Source organism: Myotis nattereri (genome assembly GCF_964212035.1).
Source record: "Myotis nattereri genome assembly, chromosome: 13".
Classification (NCBI taxonomy): Eukaryota; Metazoa; Chordata; class Mammalia; order Chiroptera; family Vespertilionidae; genus Myotis; species Myotis nattereri.
In genome coordinates, this window is record NC_138088.1 from 18,152,898 (window position 1) to 18,179,760 (window position 26,863).

A 26,863-nucleotide genomic window follows, 5' to 3' on the forward strand; every position below is an offset into this window, starting at 1 on the left:
CAGTGCACATCACAGCTACCAGTTGAAAAGTCGAACATTCGAATGGTCACTTAGGCTTTTATACATATAGATTTTCTTGTTGGTCTGCATTGGCCCTTGAAGTAGTGGTTTATTAGTTGTACTTTTCTATACAATTGTTCTGAGGATTAAATGAGATGATGTGTGGTATTGCAATGTGTTTAGAATAGTGTCTACCACTAAATACTTATATTTGTTTGTGGAATTGATATGATCATCATCACCATCACCACCACTAGTTAGAAGTAACATTTCTACTTTTTCTTCACAGGATGTTTCGTCTTAAGTCACTTTATGCATTGGCAGAACTGGCCCTGGGCTCTCGATGGTACCATGGAGGATCACAGCCCACCCAGGTCAGGCGGCGACTAATGGTAGTGGCTTTTCTGGGAGCATCTGCAGTAACTGCAAGTACTGGTCTTTTGTGGAAGAGGTGAGTGTTAGCTGAGCATCCTGTTCTTACATGTACTTTCATTCTTCCAATTCTAAAAAGAATTGATTTCTGGCTTACCTTTGTGTCAAAATTTCTTGCATAAATAATTTGGCATTGATAATATTTATCTATGAAATAAGATGTTTCAGAGAATTCTGCTATCATTTCAAAGCAACCAATAGGAAGTATTCTGCTTTAGTATCTGCCTGTCTCCTTGCTGAACATTTTAAACTAATTTACCAATTTAATAACTTTAATACACTTATAATAATTAAGATAATATAATAAATTTAATAATCTAACAATTTAACATGTAAAATTAAGTGTTTTTAAGTATATTCCCAAAGTTGTGCAGCCATCACCACTATTTAATTCCCAAAAATTTTCATCACTTCATAAGAAACTCCATACTATTTAGCAGTCACCTTCCACTTTCTCCATATTCTCTGGCCCACACAACCACTAACCTACTTTCTGTCTATAGATTTGACTATTCTGGACATTTCATATGAATGCAATCTTATCATCTGTGATCTTTTGTGATAGGCTTCATTCACTTAGCATAATGGTTTCAAGGTTCACCTATGTGGTACCATGAACCACTACTTCATTTCTTTTTATGGTCAAATCATATTCTGTTGTACGGAGTATATACCACACTTTATTTATTCACATCCCTGTTGATGGCTATTTAGGTTGTTTCTGATTTTTAGCTATTATGAGTAATACTGCTGTGACTATTTGTATACAATTTTGGGGGTAGAGTATGTTTTCATTTCTGATGGGTATTTACCTAGGAGTGAAATTTCTGGATCATATGGTAACTCTATGTTTAGCTATTTGAGGAACTGATGGACTTTTTTTCTAGTCTCACTAGTGATGTATGTGTGCACTTGTGAGTGTGCATGTATGTGCTTAGATTTCCTCGTATGTAAAATGGGGATAGGATAACCTGATGAAGGAAGTAGACATACAAGCCCAGGAAGCACAGAGTCCCAAAAGGATGAAGTTAAAGAGGCCTACACTAAGCCACATCATAATTAAAATGCCAAAGGTTAAGAAAGAAAGAATCTTAAAAGCAGCAAGAGAAAAGTAGTTAGTTACCTATAGCTCCCATAACACTGTCAGCTGATTTCTCAACAGAAGCATTTTAGGCCAGAGGGATTGGCATGAAATATTCAAAGTGATCTACAACCAAGATTACTCTACCCAGCAAAGCTATTATTTAGAATTAAAGAACAAATAAAGAACTTTTCAGACAGAAAAACCTAAGGGAGTTCATCACCATCAAACCAATATTACAAGAAATGTTAAAGGGTCCTCTTTAAGAAGGAAATGAAAAATATGAATAATAAAAAAGCAATAAGTACATATCTATCAACAATTACTTTAATTTTTTATGGAGTTTATTGAGGTGACATTAGTTAATAAAATTATGTAGGTTTGAGGTATATAATTGAACAATACATTATCTAAAAATTGTGTTGTATATTTACCACCCCAAGTCAGCCAATCAATAATTACATTATACACTGAGTGGCCATATTATTATGACCACCTGACGTTTGTAGGCAGATTAGCCGTACACTGCATCATATGGGATATGGAAGCCGAAGGCCCGTTCGGACACCTTTGCTGTCTGCAGTTACCAAGATAAAATGTCTCCAATTCGCACAGGAACACAAGGATTGAACAGTCGAGCACTGGAAAAAAGTCATGTGATCCAATGAGTCACGTTTCTAGTTGCATCATGCAGATGGCAGAGTGAAAATTTGGCAGAAACAGCATGAAAGCAAGCACCCCACATGCATGAGTACAACTCTTCAAGCTGGTGGAGGCAGTTTTATAGTTTGGGGCATGTTTTCCTGGCATGATTTGGGCCCTTTAATTCATGTGGAACTATATCTGAATAGCACAACATACCTAAGTATCGTTGCTGATCAAGTTCTTCCTATCATGTTGATGGCATATCCCAATGGAGATGGCTTCTTCCACCAAGACAGTGCGCCATGCCATGGTGCTCGTATTGTGCAGGAGTGGTTTCAAGAACATAAGGGAGAGTTTACCTTGCTTAGGTGGCCCCACAATCACCAGATCTCAATCCAATTGAGCATTTGTGGGATAAAGTTAAAAGAGTCATCAGGCAGCTGGTTCCACAACCATCAAATCTCACAGAACTGGACAGTGCTATTTATCAGGCATGGTGTCAGATTCCTCACATCACCTTTCAACATCTCGTGGAGTCAATGCCAAGAAGAATCACCGCAGTATTGAAGGCAGAAGGTGGCCCAACGAAGTACTGATGGAGTGGTCATAATAATCTGGCCACTCGGTGTACATGTCGGCCAATAGTGTATCTTCTCTTGAGAAATGTCTATTAGTTCCTTTGGTCATTTTTAATGGGTTATTTGTTTTTTTGTTATTATGTTGTAAAAGTTCCCTATATATTTTTAATATTAACCCCTTATTATAAAACATACGGTTTGCAAATACTTTCTTCCATTTCAGGTATTGCCTTTTCATTTTGTTGATTGTTTCCTCTGCTGTGTTGAAGCATTTTAGTTTCACATAGTCCTGCTTGTCTATTTTTGCTTCCATTCCAGGTGTTGCCTGTGCTTTTGGTGTCATATCCTTTACTTTTAAGGCTACATATTCTATGTATATACCACATTTTCTTTATCCATTCATCTATCAGTAGACATTTGGGTTGCTTCCACGTTTTAGGTATTGTGAGTAATGCTGCTATTAACATGAGTGTGAAAAAAATCTCCTTATTACACTGCTTTGAGTTCTTTTGAATATATAACCAGATTGAGATTTCTGAATCATATGGTAGTTCTATTTTTAATATTTTGAGGAATTTCTTCATGTAAACTTTTTACAAATTCCATTGCTGTTGCTCCTCCTAAGCTGTATCTGAAAATCTTTTGGTTAATATGATGGACCTTCATGATTAATTGTGTGTGTGTGTGTGTGTGTGTGTGTGTGTATTTATTTATTTATTTATTTATTTATTTATTTATTTAATCTAGAGCCCTTGCAGAATCTCCACCATCTGTTAAAAAGAGTGAAGTTGGTGATAAAGGAAAGAATAAAGATGAAGGGGAAGTTTGTAACCATGAAAAAAAGGCTGATGATTCTTGTCCTGAGCCTCATCCAGAAGAGAAAAAGAAGAAACGTTCTGGATTCAGAGATAGAAAAGTATGGAACACAGTTATATAAATTAATCAGAACTATAATTAATCCAAGATTATAATAACAGTTCAGTTTCTTTTATGATATATTGCATATGGTTCATATTCACTCTGAAGTTATTCACCTCTTCACTATTTTCCATCATGTTCTAAGGCAAACATACTCTTAGAATGTAAAGTTAATGGATTTAGGAAAAGGACCTAAGATTACTAATCAGGATTAGCCTATATTTTCTTCATTCTTTCAATTTAGCTACCTAACATTGATCTTGCTTTCTGATCTTTCTGATGTTGAACATTCTCATATATGTTAATTGAGTCCTTGTGGTAATAAAGATTTATGATGTCAAGTTGTAAAGGTAGAATAAAATATCTTGGGAAATAAACAGATATTTCCAGAAAGTCAAATAAATTTGAGGACAACATGAACTTCAAAGGACTTCAACATTCTATATGTTTAACACGACCTGCTGTTCTATGCTTTTTCTCAGAAAAGTTTTAGTTTCACTATAATAATGCCTATGATATTGGGCATTTGAATTCAGCAGACATGAGTGATGAAAAGTCAGAAGGGTGAATTTATTAGATATTTTGTATGTTAACATTAAAATTCAGGAAATTGCCTTCACTTGCTAAAATATACCTAATCAATGCAAGAAGATAATTTGACTTATTTCTGTATTTTGTGGGGGTGGGGGGTAGGGGGTACATATTTGCAAGAAGAATTTCTTTGAAAAATTTGGATTTTCTGTTTGTCTTTTTGGATGAAGTTATTAAATCTTTTCATTTCCTAAATTCATTTCTTTTTTTTTTTTTTTTTTTTTTTTTTTTTTTAATTAAATCTTTATTGTTCAGATTATTACATTTGTTCCTCTTTTTTCCCCCCCATAACTCCCCTCCTCCCAGTTCCCGCCCCACCCTCCGCCCTCACTCCCCACCCACTGTCCTCATCCATAGGTGCACGATTTTTGACCAGTCTCTTCCCGCATCTCCCACACCCCTTTCCCCCCCAAGAATAGTCAGTCCATTCCCTTTCTATGTCCCTGATTCTATTATAATCAACAGTTCATTCTGTTCATCGGATTATTTATTCACTTGATTCTTAGATTCACTTGTTGATAGATGCATATTTGTTGTTCATAATTTGTATCTTTACCTTTTTCTTCCTCTTCCTCTTCTTAAAGGATACCTTTCAGCATTTCATATAATCCTGGTTTGGTGGTGATGAACTCCTTTAGCTTTTCCTTATCTGTGAAGCTCTTTATCTGACCTTCAATTCTGAATGATAGCTTTGCTGGATAAAGTAATCTTGGTTGTAGGTTCTTGGTGTTCATCACATTGAATATTTCTTGCCACTCCCTTCTGGCCTGCAAAGTTTCTGTTGAGAAATCAGCTGACAGTCGTATGGGTATTCCCTTGTAGGTAACTGAGTTTCTTTCTCTTGCTGTTTTTAAGATTCTCTCTTTATCTTTTGCTCTTGGCATTTTAATTATGATGTGTCTTGGTGTGGTCCTTTTTGGATTCCTTTTGTTTGGGGTTCTCCGCGCTTCTTGGACATGTAAGTCCATTTCTTTCACCAGGTGAGGGAAGTTTTCTGTCATTATTTCTTCAAATAGGTTTTCAATATCTTGCTCTCTCTCATCTTCTGGCACCCCTATAATTCTGATGTTGGTACGCTTGAAGCTGTCCCAGAGGCTCCTTACACTATCCTCGCATTTTTGGATTCTTTTTTCATTTTGCTTTTCCGGTTGGGTGTTTTTTGCTTCCTCGCATTTCAAATCTTTGACTTGATTCTTGCGCTCCTCTGTTCTGCTGTCGGGAGTCTGTATAATATTCTTTATTTCAGTCAGTGTATGCTTAATTTCTAGTTGGTTCCCCAATATAACATCGAGGGTCTCATTAGTTTTCTTGTAGATCTCATTAAGTTTATCGGCGGCTTCTAAACAGTTCTTGAGAGACCTTAAAAGTGTGGTTCTGAACTCTAGATCTTCCATTGACAATTTTGTCCTGTTTCTTTGTCTCCGCATTTTGTTATGCTTCCTTGATGCACCCCCTAGTGGTCTTTGTTTGTGGTCTTATAGTTAAATTTTGATTGTTATAGCTAATTCCAGGGAGGGTTTGACCTCCAGGCCAAGTGGCTATGAGAATCAGCTGTGTCAGCAGTGAGAGAATTTCTGTCCTCTAGGGAGGTGCTAATCTGGCGTTTGCCTGAGGCTATCCGGCAAATGCCTCTGTGCAGGGCTTGGGCGGGGCGGGTCGCACAGGATCAACAGGGTGGGCTGGAGAGAGCAGTTATGGCCGCTCTCAGTCCTGTCCTCAGGGGCTCTGCCTCTCTGAGTCCCAGCACCCGCTGCAAAGCTCGGAGAGAAAGCTGCACTCGCTCTGACCGAAGCCAGGCAGACCCGCTTCTCCCGTTTGAGTCTGGGTCCCTAAAGACTCGCCCGGATCTGGAGCTCAGAGTCTGCGACTCCCTCCCGATTGAAAACGCCAACCGCGCCCTCCGCCGCCAGCCCGCTCCGCGCGCGTACTCCGCACCTCAGAATTTGACTTCAGCACTGCGCCTCCTCTGAGTGTCCGTATGCGTTTCTCTTTCCTCCTAGTTGTAGGACTTCCACTCAGCCAGCGTTCCAGTGGTTCTGGGTGATGTCCCTCCGTCTTTTAGTTTCACTTTTGAAGTAGTTGTTCAAAGCAGCAAACTCCGGCTTTAACCTATGCCGCCATCTTGGTTCTCCTCACCCTAAATTCATTTCTTACTGAGGTGAATTTGAACGAAAGCTATGTATCACAAGTTAATTGTCAACTATCCCAATGTTTCCACGATACATTTATTTAAATCTTTTGCCCTGAATAAATTCAAGGAAATTTCAATTTTTTCTTACTCCAGTAGTTTCATTTAGAGTTAAACTTTTACAAAATAGAGCTAAAATGACCCATATAAACATTTATTTTGAACCTTCCACTTTCTACTCCTGCTATCTGTTCAACAGATGACCATATCTCATAAATTAGAAAAAAATGAAAGCTGTGATGTAATTAATTTTTAACTCCATCGCTATAAAAACCTTTCTTGTCCCTGTTTGAAATAATTCTTTTTTCTTTCACTAAAGTCTCAGTGGAAGAGCTGTTTTTCTGTTCGAGCATAATCATCCCACATGTTCTCCTGTCTTACCAAGAACTTTTGTCAACACTTGTTCTTTCTTTCTGCTGTTGTTTGTCAGTTACTCTTTGTTTTTGTGCTTGTTTTTGCATAGTCTACCTATGCAGTCACATTAAAGATTCTTCCGTCTTTAATTAAATGATAAACTGCACTTACGATCAGTGTTTTTCTAGCTGCGTCCCATTTACCTTCTTTCCCTGTAATTCCAAATTGCTCCACATCTACATGCACTTTTGACATCCTCAGTTTTCTTTCAAACTTTTTACTTTTGATCCTTTATGTTTTCTTGATTTTCATGTAATACTTCAAATATCCAAGAAAATAAAGACTACTAAAATGAACATACATGTACCCAATACTTGTTTTGTCATTTTAACATTCTCCTATATTTGCTTCAGTTGTTTTTAATACTCACCTAAGGAAGTGTTTTTGTTGATTTTCGAGAGAGAGGAAGAGGGAGAGAGAAAAACATTGATGATAGAGAAACATCGATCGGTGGCCTCCTGCACGCACCCACTGGGACTCAAACCCACAATGTAGGTATGTGCCCTGACTGGGAATCGAACCCACAACATTTTGGTGTACAGGATGATGCTCCAACCAACTGAACCACCTGGCCAGGGATTCAGTTGTTTTTTTAAAAAAAGAAACCAAATGAATATAAAATACACATGGCTATATACTCTTGTCAGTCCCATTTTTCTCTCTTCCACATCAGAGCCAAACCAGTAACCTGAGTTTACTATTTATTCCCATGCATGGCCTGGTTGTTTTATGTGTTTTATTTATTTTTTAAAAATTCCAGATGCAAAGAGTTAGGAAAATTATATCACTTAGTTTGTGGATGCAGTTTTTGTTGGTTTGTGCATGCTTCTCTCATTTTGTTTTGTTATTCATTTTTAAAATTTTTTGTCCCTTCTGAAACCTCAAGTCCTCAATTCTGAAAAATTCTCAGACATCACCTCAATATTGCTTCACTGTCATTTCTTTCTTTTGGAACTCCACTTGGATTTAAAAGAACCTATCCTTTGTATCTTTTAACTGCTCTTTTATATTTTTTCTCATTAGTTGTTTTCCCACTCCTCTCCTCCAGGGTCTCTCTTTTCTTTCAATATTTTTTATTGTGATAAAATACATATAACATGATATTTACCATCTTAACTGTACAGTTCAATGGTATTCAGTACATATTGAAAAGAGTATATAGCAATGTACAACCATTACCAGCATTCATCTCTATAACTGTTTTCATATTATAAAACTGAAAATATAAACCTGTTAAATAATAACTCCTTACTACCCCTTCCCCCTAGCCCTGGCAACCACCATTTTACTTCCTGTCACTATGATTTTGAATACTAAAAGAACGTCATACGAATGGAAGCATACAGTATTTTCATTTTTTTGTGACTGGCTTATTGTGCTTAGTATAATGTTTTCAAGGTTGTTCATATTATAGCATATATCTGAATTTTCTTCCTTTTTTAGGGCTGAATAATATTCTGTTGTATATGTATACTACATATTGCTCATCCAGTTATCCATTCATGGATACTTAGGTAGCTTCCACATTTTAGCTCTTGTTGATAATGCTGCTATGAACATGAGTACATAGATATCTCTTTGATATTCCACTTCCCATTCTTTTGTATATGTACTCAAAAATAAAATTGCTGGGTCATATGGTAATTCTATTTTTGTTTTGTTTTGTTTTGTTGTTGTTGTTAATCTTCACCCGAGGATACTTTTTCCATTGATTTTTAGAGGGAGAGTGGATGCTGTATTCTGAACACTTTATTGTTAGTGCTCCTTTTAACATGACCACTTAAAAGGAGGCAGTTCCATATAAACTGATATGGAATGATCTCCAAGATACATCGCTAAGTGGAAAAACAAAATACATACTATACAGTTTGTCTGTATGAAACTCTACCAATACAGGAATGCAAAAAGTGTATTACTTTCCTTGACCTATTGTTTCAAACTAAAACTTATTAATAATATTAAGCAGCATAATTTAGTGATATTGTAACAACCAAGGAGTCTGCCCTAGCCGGTTTGGCCTGCGGACTGAAGGGTCCCGGGTTTGATTCCGGTCAGGGACATGTACCTTGGTTGTGGGCACATCCCCAGTGGGGGGGTGTGCAGGAGGCAGCTGATTGATGTTTCTCTCTCATCGATGTTTCTAACTCTCTGTCTCTCTCCCTTCCTCTCTGTGAAAAATCAATAAAATATATTTGAAAGAAAGAAAGAGAAAAAAACGACAACCAAGGAGTCTGATTTTCAGTCTGAAAATCATTAACTTTTAAGTTATCTTTCTACCTTTGTATATGATTGACTCAACTATTTTTGGTTCACAAAGCCATCTTTAGCAGTGGCTACAACTTATATCTTAAATATCACAAACTGATTATTTTTTGTTGTTGCTCAGAAGAACAAATATATAGAGGGCCTAAAGAAAGTAGTTTATTCTGTGGCAAGTATTAGCCAGCAGATAGTTGTAGTATAATATAAAATGCGTTTGATTTAAGACTTTTGGCTAAGTCTTAAGGTCACTAAGGGGTCGAAAAGCTCCTTAGTGTGTTTGCCACATGCCAAGTCTTTTTATAAAATCTCTGAAGTCAGTATTCAGATTTTTATGAAAATTAGCATTAGGAAGACTCTTGTCATGTATAGTTACAAATTAGCAGTCCTTTCTTAGTTGTTGAAAGCACATCTGGCAGTGGAATTAAGACCATTGTTAAACCGCTGCTGTCAGTGACCTCAAAGTGGCCATCTAGCCAAGACTGACAGTTATAGTAATGGCTGTGTTAACATGGCAAATTAAAAACATTAACAGTGTCTTTCTTAATGTTATGTATTGCTTTTTAGACATTGAACTGATGGGATTTTAGATCGTATCGCCTTGACACATTTTCTAACCAGTTATTTATAAGATACTATTTATTGTTGACTATCTCAACATATAAAATTCAGGTCTGAGAGAAATCTTTTCACCAAAGTACTATGTATTTGGTATTTTGATGAAAGAGATTTCTCTCATACTAGAATTTGTAAAAAGAATGCTATGCAGAAGTTACAGTATTTTGTTTGTCCCATGCACAGAATGGGGGCTAGGATCCCAGATAAGGAAATGAGTTTTCATATTAACATTCTGATCTTTTAGCTAAATGTATACCTTATGTGATTTTGTTCCTATTCAGATATTTGCTTGTGCTCTTCCCAAGTCTGCTCTTTTCTAAGTATGCTATAAATAGAGGATCTCTGGCAGTTTGCTTAATTTTATAGAAAAAGTAGAAGTCTTATTGTTTGAGACCTGTTAATAACTAAGTTTCCATGGTATGTAACTTTATTTTTTGATGCTATCATTTTATGTACTTTGTATTTGAAAGACTATTAGTTGTTCAAAACTATGAAGTCCCAAGTCTGTTTTGTTTTAGGATTCAGGAAATTTCATAGAAGTAAAAACTGTAAAATCTATTCCTTTTTAAAGACTTGGTAATTAAGAACCTGTAGACTACCATATATATGGCATTATACCCCTGTTACTGAGATATTTTGAATTCTTGTATGACATTTTTCAATTTTGCTAACTTTGAATGATTTAAAAAATAAGAAAATTCTTCAAAAATTTCTAAACAGAAGTTACACAAGTATTGCCTCAAATAAGGTATGAAAGGTATATTGGAAGAAAGTGGTTCAAGCTTTTGAAATTCAAGTTTATTTCTAATATTTTAAAAATCTAGTAATAGAAAAAAGTTATATAATTTAAAATTCCCTAAAAATAAGATAAAAAATGTATGAAAATGAAAATTGCTTAATAATAATACCCTGGATTTCTAATTTTAGGTAATGGAATACGAGAATAGGATTAGAGCATATTCCACACCAGACAAAATCTTCCGATATTTTGCCACCTTGAAAGTAATCAGTGAGCATGGTGAATCTGAAGTGTTTATGACTCCACAAGATTTTGTGCGATCCATAACACCCAATGAAAAACAACCAGAACGTAAGTTGTTCATGTGAAAAATGAGGTTGTGATATTTCTTTTTGTTATATACTACTTTGTTTCTTTCTGTGTATTCCCTAAACTTTATAGGTCCGTGCAATAATTATACTCACTGTGTAGCTACTATATGTCAGGCATCATGCTAGGCTTTGGGAGTACAAAAGAGGAGCCTATGGTCTAATGTGGCAATCCTCAGCCAGATTAAAGGATTGAGGAAGGTGTACTACTCCGGCTGAGGTTCATTGCCTGTAATGAGAACGTTCCTGAAGGCAGTGCATTACAAAGTGACTGCTGTCAAGCTGCTCGTTAGTGAGGGAGACAGAAACAGTTATGAGAAACTTCAAGAATGTAGTGATTTGTTAAAGAACGATGGTGCTGTGGCAGTATAAACAAGGGCACTTAGTTAAATCTGAAAGGTGGGAGAATGATTTCTAGAGAATGCATCTGAGTTTGGATAAAAGTCTATATAGGCATTGTACTTACTTCACAGAGACATTAAATCAAGTATCTTAAATATGCTCAAAGAGTAGTGGAAAGGATGTCTCATATAGAGGAAACAGCCTAAACAAACAAGGTGTGATGAAAGAAAATAAATGGCTTAACATTTTAAGTTAAATGTAACAATTTACAAATATATATGGGAAACATGGTGGGGAAAATGACAGAGTTGAGAGCTCTGTGAATTCCACTGATGCAACCATTAAGCTGCCAAAAATGGACAGAAGTAACTATAGTGGACCTCTGGAATCTAATAAAAAATGTACAGCAACCAGGGAGTGCTTAATGAAGAAAGAGGCTGCTAAATTTTGGTAAAAAAGTGTTGTGGCCTTTTGCTCCCTGAGGGACTAGCGCAAAGGCTTGCCCTTTCTTTCACTGACCTCAAGCTGGAGTGGTTTCCCACTTGTCATCCACGGAAAAAGCTTAAGACATATACTACCTGCAGCTCCCAGGCTAAGAGAGGGCAGATAGGACAAGCAGCAGACAGACTGAACAGCCTAGAAAAGAGGACACTGAGGAGGAAGACATTTCAGGGGAGAAGAGCTTTGAAGGGCGACTGCGTAGGGGAATCCAGAGTGCAGCATGCGTTCTCAGGGCCAGACACACGCTTGGAAAGACCTGAGTGGGCTTTTTCCTCTTGTTGGTTTTTGGGCTCCCTGTAAGGAGGTGAAAGTTAAGGTGGAGTTGTTAAATTTCTAGCTAAATATCAAAGGAGAGCCCCACCTCAGAGCCAGTCTGCATATAGTGGAAGAGTTAGGGGGCTTATGTTTTGTTTTTTAATTCTTTTTGCCTCCAACATTTAAGGAATTCTCTATCAGGTCACTTACTGACTGCTTAGATAGAAAAGAAACTTCAATGGTGACACATGATAAGGAATGCAGTCTTTGCAAAAATAATTTGCAAAGTGATGGCATGAGTTACAACACCAAACCTGGGATGCAGGAAGAATTTTATTTCTTGAATTACCACATTATAATATTAAAAATATCCAATTTTAAATTTTAAAAAATTACATGACAGTCCAGTGATCAGGAATATATGACCCATTACCAGAAAAAAATTTTTTAAAGGAAACATCCCATGAGAAAGCCTAGGTAGGCATTGCACTTACTTTACAAAGACTTTAAATCAATTACCTTAAATATGCTCAAAGAGCAAGAGAAAAACCATAGACAAAGAACTGTAGGAAACAGGGAGATAGTGTATTGATAAAAAGAGACTACCCATAAAGAAATAGAAAATTTTAAAAGGAACTAAATAGAAATTCTTTATCTAAAAAGTACAGTAGCTGAAATTTAAAAAATCTCTAGAAGAGTTCAACATCAAATATGAGCAGGCAGATAAAAAAAATCAGAGAACTTGAAGATACATCAATTCATATTGTCATGTCTGAGGAACAGAAAATAAAAAGTATGAATAAAAATGAACAGAGCCTTGTGGAAGACCATCAAGTGTAATAACATACACACCTTCAGGTGTGACAACATATGCATAATGTTGTTAAGACATTTCCAGATGATCGAAAGCTGAGGAAGTTTGTTATTAATAGACCTTCCCTTTAGGAAATACCAAATGGAGTCCTTTAGTCTGAAATGAAAGGATACTAGACAGTAACTCAAAGCCATACAGAGAAATTAAAGGTGTGGTTCCGGTTAAGATAGCAGATTAGGTAAACACTGTGCTCACCTCATCCCACAACCACAACAAAATTATAGCTAAAATATAGAACAAGCATCACTGAGAACCACCTGAAGTCTAGCTGAACAGAATTCCTATAACTAAGGATATACAGAAGAAGCCGTTTCGAAACTGGTAGGAGGGATGGAGATGCAGACCAGGCTGGTGCCACACCCATGTGTGGCTGTTAAAAATTGGGAGAGATATCTTGGCTGCAGAGTTCCACCCTGAGGAGCAAGGGGTCCCAGCCCCACACCATGAAAAGATAAAATGAAGCATGTTCTTTGTTACTGTGTAATCTTTTTGAACATCTGTGAGGTTTCAGATTAGATTTGTTTTTAAATGTTTCCTGACTTATCTTTTGCAGTCAGTGGTTCATTTTGTTATGGTGGGTGTCTAGAAACTGAAGCACATCTATAATAATAAAAGTGTAATATGCTAATTAGACCAGACGTCCTTCTGGACAACCTTCCAGACGAAGCCACAGTGGCAGGGGCTGAGACAGAGGTGGCCACCGTGGCGGGTGGGCGGGGGTAGAGGCAGCCATGGCAGTGGCAGGGCCGAGCCCCTTGTATAAATTTTGTGCATCGGGCCTCTAGTTTTAGATAAGGAGGATGTATAACCAAATGTGTGGAAGCGAAAGTACAAAAAGCTTCCTCTGGGAGGGATGATAATCAAATCATTGTTGTACTCTGGACATAGGAAGATAAGTTTTGAGCTAGAATGAATACTGTAAGAACCGAAAGAAAAGAACTAAGTAATTATGCAAGAAAAAGTAAGCATAATTGGGAACCGACTTCTAAACCCTCTAAAAACTTCCACCGCACCCTCTTATTGGGCTAATTTTATGCTCCCTTGTAATGTTAATTATTATGTGCATATGTCTTTCTAAATTTTATATTCATTTGTTAATAGACATTTATTGATCAAGCACTATTCCTGAGGTAAAGAAAGAATCAGGCAAAGACAAAAAAATGCCTGCCCTCAAGGGCACTTAATATATTTACTTATATCTTTCACAGTGCTTAGAATTCAATGCTAGGTATTCCCAGGGTAAATATTTATTATTTAACCCAATTTTAAAAGGTAATATTAAGATGGTCTATTTGTATCTGATTATATGTGTTACCAAAATTCCTTTTGATATTAAACTTATCTTTCTTTAACTTGATCCAGAAGAAGTATTATGTATTCAGATTAATCTAATGTCTCTCAGTTTATTTAGAGGTAATTAGTACTTTGATGTAATGAAAAGAGTACCACCCTGGGAAGAGTCCTGGATTCTAGTTTGGCTCTGCTGTTGAGTAGGTTTGCACATGAACTTTTACCCTTTTTATCCTCTCAGAGCCTCAGTTCTCATATATAAAGTAAAACATTGGTATCTTATGGCAGTTACACTTTGAGTCTGAAAGTGGGACAAAATTTTCATTCTTGTTACCTTGGAATAATATTGTAGCTAAATTATCTAGTACATTTAATTGAATGATTGGAAACAAAACTGAGAGCTGTCATTTCATGTTTCATTTGAGTTGATTGAATTATTTTTTCTCTTTTACAGACTTGGGCCTGGATCAATATATAATAAAACGCTTTGATGGAAAGGTGAGCAAACTATGGCACGTGTATATCCTGTTTACTAATAATATTTTAAAGTTCCTCCAGTATTTGTGAGAGATTTCTGAATACATGTTTATCTTATCAAAAAAGAGTGTTGCTTAGGTTGGGAGGCCTGTAAGTGCCTTCAGATGCTTCTACAGGAAGAGCCAAACAGAAGTTTCTTCTATCTTTATCCACACAGGTAACACTCGTGGACTGCCTGCTGTTTATATTAAGGCCTAATTCAATGTATGTTGACATTTGAGCTTTAATTCAAAAGCCACAAAAGTTAACAAGCTCCCCAATATTGCATTTGTTTTAGAAACACCTATCTGATTTGACCTTCCTCAAACTATGCCAGTATATAGCAGTAACTCAAGAAAATTAGGGAAGTCCTTCCTAGTGCTTTTATAATAGTTATGAAGACCCCAAATTTACATATGTTTGCCTTATACTTACTTTTAATTCTTTATTTTATGCCTGGAACAAATCATTCATAATAAATCATTCTTAAGTATAGAAAATGAAAATTTTAATTTTATTATCTCAAAGCAGTTAGTTAAACATGTTTTTCCCTTTCAGGCTGAATTCTACAAAAAGAGAAAGAACGTATTACACAGGGTCAGAAAGAAAAGTAAAAGGTCAATTTTAAAGAGGAGGAAGAAAGAAGAAAGAGCCAGGAGTGGTTCTACAAAGCCTAAAGTGAAGGAGATCAGGAGGCAAATCATGCAGTGGCTGGAAAAGGCAGGATCACAAAAGAGGGTCTAGATGGGTAGAGGTCAGGGTTAGTAGAAACTGATCTTGCAGGAAGGTGTCCATCCTGCTTCATTATGTAAACGCCACATACTGGTAAGGTGAAGATATAAGTGCTAAGGTCTTTTGTGGAAATAATGAGTGGCTGACTTAAGAGTTGAGAGAGCTCAGCCAACGCTTCCAGCCTAAAAATTACCTTTCCTATTCAGGTGGCACAGTGCCTCCATCTGTGAGTATCTTCTTTTTAAAGTCACATAATCTAAGAGAAACAGTGATTAAAAACAAAACAAAAACGGCATTGAACTTGATGTTAGGAGACCTAGGTTCAGAATCTAGCTCTGCTTTGTGACAGCCACATCTTCCCCACACAGGAGGTAACCAGTAAATGTTTGATGACTTGGGAAAAATCAACTGGTCAATGCATATTTCTTGGAGGTATGACTCACTTAGTCAGTGATATCTTAAAGCAAAATCAATTTAACAGATCACTCGTTTGGTCATTGAAAGAATCCAGAGTAGCATGAGAATTCAATTCTCTATTGTATATATGTAAACCTGAAAACATGCAAAGAAGTTGAATATGTGCAACTTGAACAGTAAATTTATGAATTATCTTTTATTTCAGATGAAGCTAAGAAAGTAGCTTTGGTACTGTTTTTTAAGACTTAATTATAATGAGTGCAAAATTTATTGTTTAATAACTTTAGAGGTTTTTCCAGGGATTTTTGCATGTATAAAACCTTTGCTTAATAACTATAAGGATCAACACTTATTTAGCAATCAGTCTTCTTATTTATTTTCCTTTGTATCTTCATGACTCTTTTGTTATCTCAATCAGGAAATCTTAATTCTTAAGTAGCAGTTTCTAGAGTATATAAATCCTAAAACAAATATTGAATTTTTGAAAAAAAAACCCACAAAAAAACAGATATGTGTGGTAATTATAGTAAATTTCATACATGATATGGCCAGAAATTTAGTAGAAACCTAACATCCAGAGGAATTTCCTTTAAACTTGCTTAGATGTTTAAATGGATCATTTTCTCTCTTTTTTTATTTTTTAACTTGGAAGATAAACTAATTATGAACTGCTTAGAGAAAGAATATTAACTCTCATTGTCTTATTCCCCATTGTTTTAACTTTTGACCAGTAAGAAGCACTAACTTATTTTATTGCCTTCTAATTGAATTGCACTTTAGCCTTTTAGTCATTGAAAGCAGGCAAATGTAGAAATAGTATTATTTTCCTGGGGTCTTTTCTCATTTATACTTGAATTGCGTACAATTTCCAAAAGCAAAGTAGAAAAGAATGGTTCAACTGATATTGACAAATAATTGAATAGTTATTTCTTTCTTTATACCTATCCTCTTTTCTCCTATTCTGTTTGACTAAAAGTAAATAGAATTGCCTTAAGGTATAAATAAAACATTCTGATTTCAAATGATAGCCATTGAAAGTGAATTTGATAAAGTGGCTTTTGAATTTTGGGAAGGATTATTTTCCAGAGCCCATCAGTACCTTATGTTAATGTACCCTTACTCTAAGGATATTGGCAATTTCCTTTGTACAAAGTCATGAAATACATTATTATTGGCACTTGCATCATTTATGCATTTCAAAACTATCCAACACAGGCTATGTATAAAGAAGCTATAGTCAATGGCCTTTAGTTTTAAGAATATATTTTGTAGATAAGTGATATTTTTTAAATATTCAGACTAGTTTTAAAGGTTAAAAATCTCAAACCTGGAAAGAGTTCATATTTTATTAAAGGATATTTTGAAATCATTATAAATAGCATATCAACATCATTATGCAGATGGTATACTATAAAATATGGTCTGGCTTTTGTTTTGTTTAGATTTTTTAAAAAACCCTTCTCCCCCAGCAATGCACAATGTTCATACATTTTACTTTTGTTAATGCATTTATTTCATGAATTTTGAATTATTTCTTTAATGAAAACTATTTTTTCTGGGTTTAATTTTTATCATCTAATAATTGGCCTATGAAACAAAGTATAATTTCTAAATGGAGCCTTTATATTATATAATTATCAAATATTTCTCTCATGTAATCATTTAGTAGTTCTTTTATTCGTGTGGATTATACCCTCCCTTTTCCAGGTTCTCTTACCTCTCCTTTTTTCTCAGCATACCAAATATGGAAATTATGTTTTGTATTTTCTGTTTCTATTGCTTGTGAAAGATAACTCTCCATATCAGATACCACCATGTTTTTTTGTTGTTTGCTTTAAGTTACAGTAGGAAACTTCACCATCTAGGCAAAATTGTTTCTTTAGCTAAGAATACCAATATTCCAGGGTTTTAATGTAATCCTCTTCTCTCATCTAAAAACATTAAAGTTCACCCTCTTTTTTTCAGGTAACAAGTAATTGCTCATTGAAACTAATTGCTCATTATCGTTCCACCTTGTATTTCTTTTTCAGAAAGTATATTTTTTATTCTTTCCTCCTTATCAAGTTCCCTTTTACCCCAGCTCTCCTGAACATTGCAGAAATGATGCCTCCAGATTGAGATTATTTAATACTAGAGGCCCGATGCACAAAGATTCGTGCAAGAATGGCCTTCCTTCCCCTGGCTGCTGGCACTGCCTTCACTCCAGTCAGAGCCGCCTTTCCACCTTTCACACTGCTGAGAGGCCCGGAGCAGCTGGGGCGGTGCGGAACACCTGTGTCATCACCATGGTGACGATGCAAGCGTCCCACCCTGCCCCCGGCTACTCGGTGCCTATGTATGCAAATTAACCCACTATCTTTGTTGGGTTAATTTGCATACCCACTCCTGATTGGCTGGTGGGTGTCGCGAAGGTACAGTCAGTTTGCATCTTTCTCTTTTATTAGTGTAGATTTGTAATTACAGCCCCCTTAGAATCTCTCTAATTTGGAAGAATTAACGAGTGTTTTATTTCTATCTTCTTTGTGATATATACTAGAATATTTGTTCACATGGAACAGGAAAACTCTTTATATCAAATTAAAATAAAAATTGTCCACATTTAGGTAAAAGAAATAAAAGTATGGTTAAAGTCTACAAAGGGAAATACTGATTACAGTGTTTATAACAGAAAAGATAATCAGCAGAAAAAAGATGGGAGCCATAGTTAAAAATCAAAGTTTTAATATAACAGAATGCTTTTAATTGCTTACTAGGTAAAAGTTATTTTTGAAATGTTAATAAATGAACTTTAAAATGTTATTCCCTTTAGGGGTAAGTCTTGATTCCTGGAGGGAAGTGTGGGCACACATTTTCCTCTTAGTTCTTTACTCAAGTTGTGATTATTTGCTTCATATCACATATAAAACATGAGTCTGGAATAAGTCAAGTATAGTATTTCTCCTTGACACATATAGTAAGTTATATAAGGGATTTCCTGTCTTCTAAGAGTGAAAACTATTGCAGATCAAGAAAATTTAAATTAGGAGACAGTAGACTGAAATTCTCATGAGACAAAATTTGATAAATCTTTACCTTTATTTGAACTGCTGCTCAACTTTATATAGCAGGTTATGATGTTCTTACGAATTCTGAAGTGTTAATTAGCTTGCTCTCTCTCTCTCTCTCTCTCTCTCTCTCTCTCTCTCTCTCTCTCTCACCTTCCAGAGACTTTAAATCAGCCAACTCTAAATTCTAGATGAATTGATATATTTTTTCCAGTTTTCCTATTGCTCATTCTGAATAGGCAGAATTTTATTGTTTTTGCTCCCATGTTTTTTTGATCCATGTTTTCATTTGCCCATCAATCCCACTCTATTTGTGTTCTCTTCCTTTTATAATAGGGACATTAAAAAACTGTAACAGATTTCAAGAGAATGGATAAAGTACTTCAATTCCTTGAAGTCTGAAGTTCTCCACAATTATTTCATAGTCAAGTATTATTTTAGGGGTAATAATTTAGCCCTTTTAAAAAACACCATTAACCTCTTCACTCATTGCTGTCAGTGTTTAATTTTTCCAGTTTAGAGTAATCTCTAAATGACAATGCTTGACTCTCTTTATCTCTTGAGATAATTATTACCAATAATAATATGAAAAAGAATAGTTAGGGCTTTTTGAGTGCTTAGTATGTGCCACACACTGTTCTATGTGCTTACATGTAATAACTCACTTAATCTATACAACTATTTTTTAAGGTGGCTTACTATTTTTATTATCATTTTACAAATAAAAAATTAAAGTACAGAAAAGTTAAGTAACTTAACCCTTTAAAAAAAAATAAGATCATACAGCTAGTAAGGGGTAGAGCCAGAATTCCAAACTAGTAGTCTGGCTCCAAAATTCACCATCTTAAGCACTATGCTCTGCCATCTTTCATACACCTAAGCTATTTGTTTATATAATCTATTCATAAATAGAAATATCTCTTGTCAGATAATCACTTTACTACCGTAATGCTGTTTGGGCAAAAAACAAAACTTATTCTTTTACCTTCTTTTCCTAAGACTGCTAAAATTAATTTTTCTGCTTTGATAAAGTACCGTTGGAAACCCATAATTACTCTGAAAAATCAGTGTTTCATTTTAATGAAAGAAAATAAGATGTATACAATTTTTAATAGCTAAATGTAGAAATCAGAATTTCAACTTTACTGTTATTTTGTTATTTGCTCCATTATTTTCTCATATGCCACAAACACCAATTGGCATTTTGAAAAATGCTTTTTGTTCTTTTTTTTTTAATATTACTAAAGCCATCTCTCTTAAGTAACACTGTCATCTGTATTTGAAAAATTGGGTCTTGGCTCATTGTAATCAAGATGGTAGAGAGAATAATGTTTTATCGGTGTTTAGACAAGCAGAAGTTTAGAAGGTAATTACATTAACAGTGAATGCAGAAACTGACTCAGGATTTCAAGAAATCCTTTGGTACCTGCTGCAATTTTCTCTTTTATTTTTAGTCTCAGATTTTTTTCCTCTTCCTCTTTATCATCCAAGGTCTTTAAATTATTTTAAAACAGTTTCTCATTTTTGTCTCTACTTACAAATTAGCAATTGTAGTTCTTTTGTTTACACCACAGCCCTAAGAAAATCTGGCTTTGGTGTCTGAAATATTTTCCAAGGGATTTCCATTTTGAGAATCTCAGTATTTACTAAATGTAAATGAAAAATACTTCATGGAATGCTGAACTTAGTGCATAATAAATAGCACAGGGTGAAAACAGTGTGACTTTGGATATAGACCATCCTGTGTTCAAATATGGACTCTGCCACATAATTGATGGGTAACCTTCGGCAAGAGACCACTTACTACTCACCCTCTCTCAGTGCCGGTTACCTTCTCACTAAAATCAGGACAATGGGTAAAGTACCTGGCTCTACACATTATAGCTACTCTGCATGACTTGGAGCAATTTATGAATGGAATATGTATATAAAATCATCTTTCTTGGTTTGTATGAAATGCTACAGAATAGCATACACTGTGCATAATTACTCTGTCCGTGGTTCTTTCCTTCCCAGTGAGATCAGGTATAAAAAACCTACTTGTGCTATCTCTGTAATGACCAGTTGGCTGGGATTAAATATTTAGTCCATGAACTGGAGAGACCTCTAGTTTGATTTCTCATATCTGAACTGTCCTGTGTTTACAGTGATTCATCTTACCCCTGTCATACCAAACCTAGCCTTAAGCTTGTAAATTGCTAAAAGCCAATATTTTTTTAGTCAAGAATTTTTTTTTTATGCTACTAAGCTTGGTTTAAGAAGTATGATAAGTTCAGGTCAAATTTTATTTCACAGCCAGTAAAGCTTATGTATTGAAAAAAAATATTTTAAATTATTTGATATTTGAAGATATTTTGGAGTGGTACTCAGCTAAATTAGCTAACCTAGACTGCTTCATCAAATCTTCAAGATGGCATATGAATAGTACTTTATTTAATGCAACATAATTTGCAGGAGATCTGAACTGATCCTTAGGGTAATTACTAATTCTCTGAACTTATTCGAGTTTGGTTGCCTGTATGTTAATATGGGTGGTAAAGCAATGAATTTGCCATGAAGTTCAAAAATATTATATCCATAAGGTTATAGTGAGACATCCAAATGGAAAACCTTAAAGAAATGGTTTGACTACCCATGGAAAAAAAAAAGAAGTGTTTGTTTTCCCTTTTCTTTAAGATACAGGTAATTATTTGTGTGTTTTCTTTTTATAGTAATATGAAGTTTTTCTGCAATTGTATGTTTCACTTTCAGGAGGTTAGATTAAGTTATTGTGTTTTTGCTTTTTGTTTTATTATACCTAGCAGATTACATGTAAAATGTTATCTATTTGGTCCTCATTTTCTATTTCCAGGTGTTCAGTGATTTTATTGCAGATCTTAATTGGTCCTTTATATAAGTTATATTTTGTGATATTTATATATATATTCAAAATGGGAGTTTGCTCATATAATCAAGCAATGTCAATTTTTTTTTCTTTTTCTCATCTTCTGATCAGGATTTCTGGCAGGTACTGACAGCATGTGCTTTAACTTAGTTAATGTTCCAAACCTGTAGTAATGCTTCAGGGACAAAGGTTCAGTTCGGTGCATGCTCATGTCCTTTCCCTGCTCCCTTCAGAGAATAGTTTCATTGCTGTCACTTTAAATTTATGTACTTTTTCTTTAATATGACAGTTCAAACACTATTCAAGTCCTTGAGACTATAGTACCTACTATAATTTAAAAGGAAGTGGTTTTTCATTTATTTTTATAAGATTATTTACATTTATTGTAATAAACTTTATAAAGTTCATTCCACAGTGTGTACTTACAACTAAAAACTATAACATCACTCAAAATAATCACAACTTCATAAAGCCATAAAAAAAAAACCCAACCAAGATAGGAAAATTTGGCTAGTCCATTTTAAAAGGAAGTTTTAACCTTACTATAGTGGATGTATCACACAAAAGGTCAACAAACTATTTTAATCACTATATTACATGAGGATTATTCAGTATATTGGATCATTTAAATAATCTTAGTTGGGATGCCATGCTCCTAATTGAACTGTAATAGTAACTTCAAGTGAAAAATTAATAGTTTTTTCTTTTAAAATTTCTTACATAATAAATATAGATAAACCGTTGCTTAGTTGCACTTTGCTCAAAATGGCTTCAGGGGAAACAGAACATTTAAAAGACTTTATTATCTTGTTTTTTAAGCTAACAACTTTAACTTGTAAAAGCTAGAAAATATATGGAGAAAACCATGAAAAAAGAATATATAGATTGTAGGCTGATATAAGAGAATTTCAAGGACGTGTAAGAAGTACTTTTTAAACTGATCTTTGAAAGTTTAGACTCTTTAGAGCTTATATTCATTTTTAAAAAACATTACTCTTGCATTTCTTAATAAAAATATAAACTAAACTGAATTAGAGTATCTTTTGGTTTAAAACAATGATATAATTAATGAAGATCACAGGGTACTCTTTATTTTTATAGAACATTTTTATGTGCTCCCTTATTTTTAAAATGGGATATATTTTTAGTAGTCCCATTACCAAATATCAAACCAGTCATCCCATCATTAATGAATGGATTATCTTATCTTTGCCTTTAACTGCATTGTGAAACAAACCAACAAATACTTGCATAATTATGTCAAAAAATGTATTAGTAATCCCAGAGAGTCTATTTTAGAATAGCTATGGCACAACCATAGTGCTACAGAGCATAAATCAGATGGGATGCTAACCTGTGACTGAGGGAAATGACTTCCTGTTCTCTAAGTCAGCACAAAGGTTTGTAGAAGCAGCTAACAACTTGATAATTGTATGGTTTAAGGCAGCCGTGGGCAAACTACTGCCTGCCGGCTGGATTTGGCCGGTTTGAAATGAATAAAACTTAAAAAAAAAAAAAGACCGTACCCTTTTATGTAATGATGTTTACTTTGAATTTATATTAGTTCACACAAACACTCCATCCATGCTTTTGTTCCGGCCCTCCGGCCCAGTTTAAGAACCCATTGTGGCCTTCCAGTCAAAAAGTTTGCCCACCCCTGGAAGGCGTTAAGAGTTAAAATGACTCGCTTCAGATAGATGTCCTTCCTAGAAAGTTAGAAGAGAGAAGAGATAGGTGCTTCGAAGTCTGGAATCTATAGCATTAAGTAGTCAGCCACCATAGATGACAAAAGAGCACCAGTCTTCCTTAAACTTTGACTATTGAAAGTAATATTCTTTGTTGATCAAGGATTTAAAATCAAGTGTTACTGTATTCTTAAGGATATCTTATTAGGAAACTTTATGTATTAAAAATAATGAACTTTTTTTCTTAGAATTGGTAGTGGGGGAATTGTTTATCTCTGTCGGGTTCTATTAATATCACTCATTTTGGTGACACTGGTATAATCCTTTAAGCTTCCAAAGGTAATGAGCAGCCACCTCACAGAAGAGGGCTTTCTTGCTTGCTTCCTTACAGGGATTTGTCCTTTGCATGCTAAGTCCCAATTGCCTGTGGGAAGGCTGGATTCTTTTTGTTTTCCTGTTAGCGTAGAGTGCATCTTCAGATGCAGCTTATGAATAGTATCAAATACTTACTGTACTGCTGCAAGGAGTATGCATAATGTCTCTTTCCAGTCTCTGAGTTCTACCACTAGCTTAAGTCTGTTGTTTAACCCATGTGTTTGATTATTTAGGTTGAAAAAAGAAACAATATAATCATCAAGGGCTCCCAAGTAGGGTATAATTTATTTAGTTGCCCCAAATATTCAGACTTCTTTTCCGATGTTTTTTTATTACATTTTAATTTGATATTCTATTATGTTTGAATTTGGGGTCAGCTTAACCCATTTAACTTATCATTATTGATTTGAAAACATGAACATGACCATTGCATTTCTAACACCTTCATATTTAGTTATTTGTCATGAAACAAGATTTGAAATTCACTTTGACATGAGAGGACTTGGTTCCAAGCTAACTTACTTTTTCTTATTTTAACAGAAATACTGTAGCATGTTTTAAACTTAAACGAAGTTCTATGAAAACTACTCAAAGCAATTTATCCTATTCTGGTACAAATGGGTTCTCAGCCTAAACATGCTGTGCTTTGGTTGCAGAGTGTGTGAGGAGAGTTCTTGCTTTGCATATTTGTCTTTGCCATGATGCATTTTTAAAAGTTTTAAATTTAAATCAAAAGCTTCTCCAATTACAAGTTAACCTAAGATTTGTTAATGAAGAAGAGTATAAAGAGCCATTACATTCTTAAACTGATACTCATTGTGAAAATGATTAGAATATACATTTGAACAAGTCAAGGCATAAAAATATGTGTACCTACATCATTAGCTAGACTTTGTTTTTAAGATAACCGAGCGGATACAAGTTAAGCCCCAAAGTTAACATTTTACAATAGTGAACTGTGTTTTGCTCCAAAAATATTCAGTGCCCATTAACAATTCCAGAAATTGCAAACAATGCAGAAACCTGGTACATTTCTTTGTGTTTGATACACTGTAACATGTAACGTTTCGTGGAATGGGTTCAGGAGTCGGACGATGCCTGTCCTGCCGCTCACCGCACTGTCACCTGGCTGCTTATTTAACTTCCCTGAGCCTCGGTTTTCTAATCTGTAAAGTGCTGATCGTTCACTCGCCTCATAGAACTGCAGTGAGGACTGCACAGTGCCTCACAGAAAGGCAAACTGTAATTTTTAAATTCTTGATATATCTTAAAGGTCAGTAGTGTTCAAGGGATACCTATAAATGTTTGATTGCAAAATGATTTAGAAATCGTCAAATAAAGGTTTTCCTCGGGGACAGTAGTTACTAGAACAGTGTCAATCAAGGGTGTGAATGGTGATCCTCAGAGTGAAACTTTTGTATTTTTATTCTTATGATGCATTTTTATAATATTTTTCCAAATGGGAGAAGATGAAATACTATATTAACATGTTTTTCAAAACTGGTACTGAGATTGTTTTCATGAAGTGATAGGGAAGCCTTTTGTAAACCATGTGACTAAAGCCATCACTGCTGCTGAGTTCAGGACAGTTCTTTTCAGCACTGATTGATTTGAGTGACCCAAGTTCAAAATTAATTTTTAGATGCAGGTAACAGATGATCAATAATGGTAAAACATCAATTCTTTCATCCAGAGAAAGAATGTGCACACTTTGAAGCAAGTATGCAGGTTTAATGCGGTAGAATTGGTGATTTTCTCCTTCAAGGGCTTTAATAGTACCTCATCAGATGCTGAGACCTGAAATAAATCACTTCAATAAAGTTGTATCATTTCCTTGAAGTTAATGCTGTTCCAGTGGACTTTCGAATTTTTATCATTGCTTTAATCAAATCTTCTGTCACTGTTTTTTTTTTTAAAGCATCTTCATTTGTATTCATTTTTTTCTACAGCCATGTAGGTAATGAAATAGAAAAGTATTTGCATTCTAGGTATTTGGAATAGTGCTCAGAGCTATTAGTGGTTATAATTGGGACTGAAAAGAGAATGGCTTTCTGGCAGAGTGAAGTTTACAGTATCTTAAGCATTCACCTTCCACACTTTGTTGCACAGTAATTTATGTTTGTTGCTAAAGCAATATTATCTCTGAAAAGATTGGAAACTCGGAGTTAGGAGAAGAAGAAATCTTAAACTATTCCAAATTAGAAATATCTTGCTTTGATTTTTGTATGACATATCCCCAAATCTACCTTCCTGCTAATTCATATATGTGATGGGGAAGAAGAATAACACATATTAACTGTGCAACATTTTATTTTTATTTGGAATAGTGTGATTGTTTAAGATCAATAGCTTACTAAGGCTTTGGCATCATCTGTCTATGTACCAACTAAATGATGTATGAGCATTAATTGCATGGGAAAGCTGTTGAATTTCCTCTTTCTAATATTCCAGCCCTCCCTGCCCCAACTATTTATTATTTGGAAATGATATGTCAAAATTGTATTTTCTGGAAGAAGTATATTATTATCATTAATTTGTCTTTGAAGTACAACTTCAAGTATTTCTTGAGGGATTTAGAGAAACTTTGAAATGTATTTCAGCAATATAGAGAAATGTTAATATTAAAACAATCCAATTATTTCAGTCTCATAAAGGATGACCTCTTAATTTAAATTGTAAAAGTGTGTTCTTTATCAGGTTTTCTGTGTACTAGGAATACTTTAAGGTTCTAGAATTTATGGTGGCACCTATTTTAAAATATGTTTTTAATGATTTTAGAGAGAGAGGGAGGAAGAGGGAGAGGGAGAGGGAGAGGGAGAGGGAGAGGGAAAGACAGAAACATCAATGAGAAACATCATCGATCAGCTGCTTCCTACCTGCCCCCTACTGGAGATCAAGCCCACAACCTGGGCATGTACCCTGACCGGGAATCAAACCAGAGACTTCTTGGTGCAAGGGTCAGTGCTCAACCACTGAGCAACACTGGCCAGCCAGTAGCACCTATTTTACTATTATAGCCTGTCAACTTCTATTTCATTGAAAAAGTTCATTTAGACTATAGAACTTGAAAAGTGGGTCTTATCTAGAATAAATAATGACATTAAACTCCTAAATAAG

The 26,863-nt window shown here is 35.0% G+C and overlaps 1 protein-coding gene across 3 annotated transcripts in view; it reads left to right on the forward strand.

Moving 5' to 3' along the window:
• The window catches only part of MICU1 (mitochondrial calcium uptake 1), a 168,791-nt gene that overhangs the window by 37,201 nt on the left and 104,727 nt on the right, over nt 1-26,863 (forward strand). Inside the window, exons 2-6 of one of the 3 annotated variants that reach the window (XM_081105260.1) lie at nt 290-451; nt 3,484-3,652; nt 10,652-10,814; nt 14,548-14,591; nt 15,168-15,329. In XM_081105260.1, the coding sequence (XP_080961386.1) occupies nt 291-451; nt 3,484-3,652; nt 10,652-10,814; nt 14,548-14,591; nt 15,168-15,329 (699 nt within the window). In that variant the 5' untranslated portion in view covers nt 290. Of the gene's footprint in view, nt 1-289; nt 452-3,483; nt 3,653-10,651; nt 10,815-14,547; nt 14,610-15,167; nt 15,330-26,863 lie in introns of all 3 variants that reach the window. The other 2 variants (XM_081105258.1, XM_081105259.1) reach the window with 2 other exon arrangements.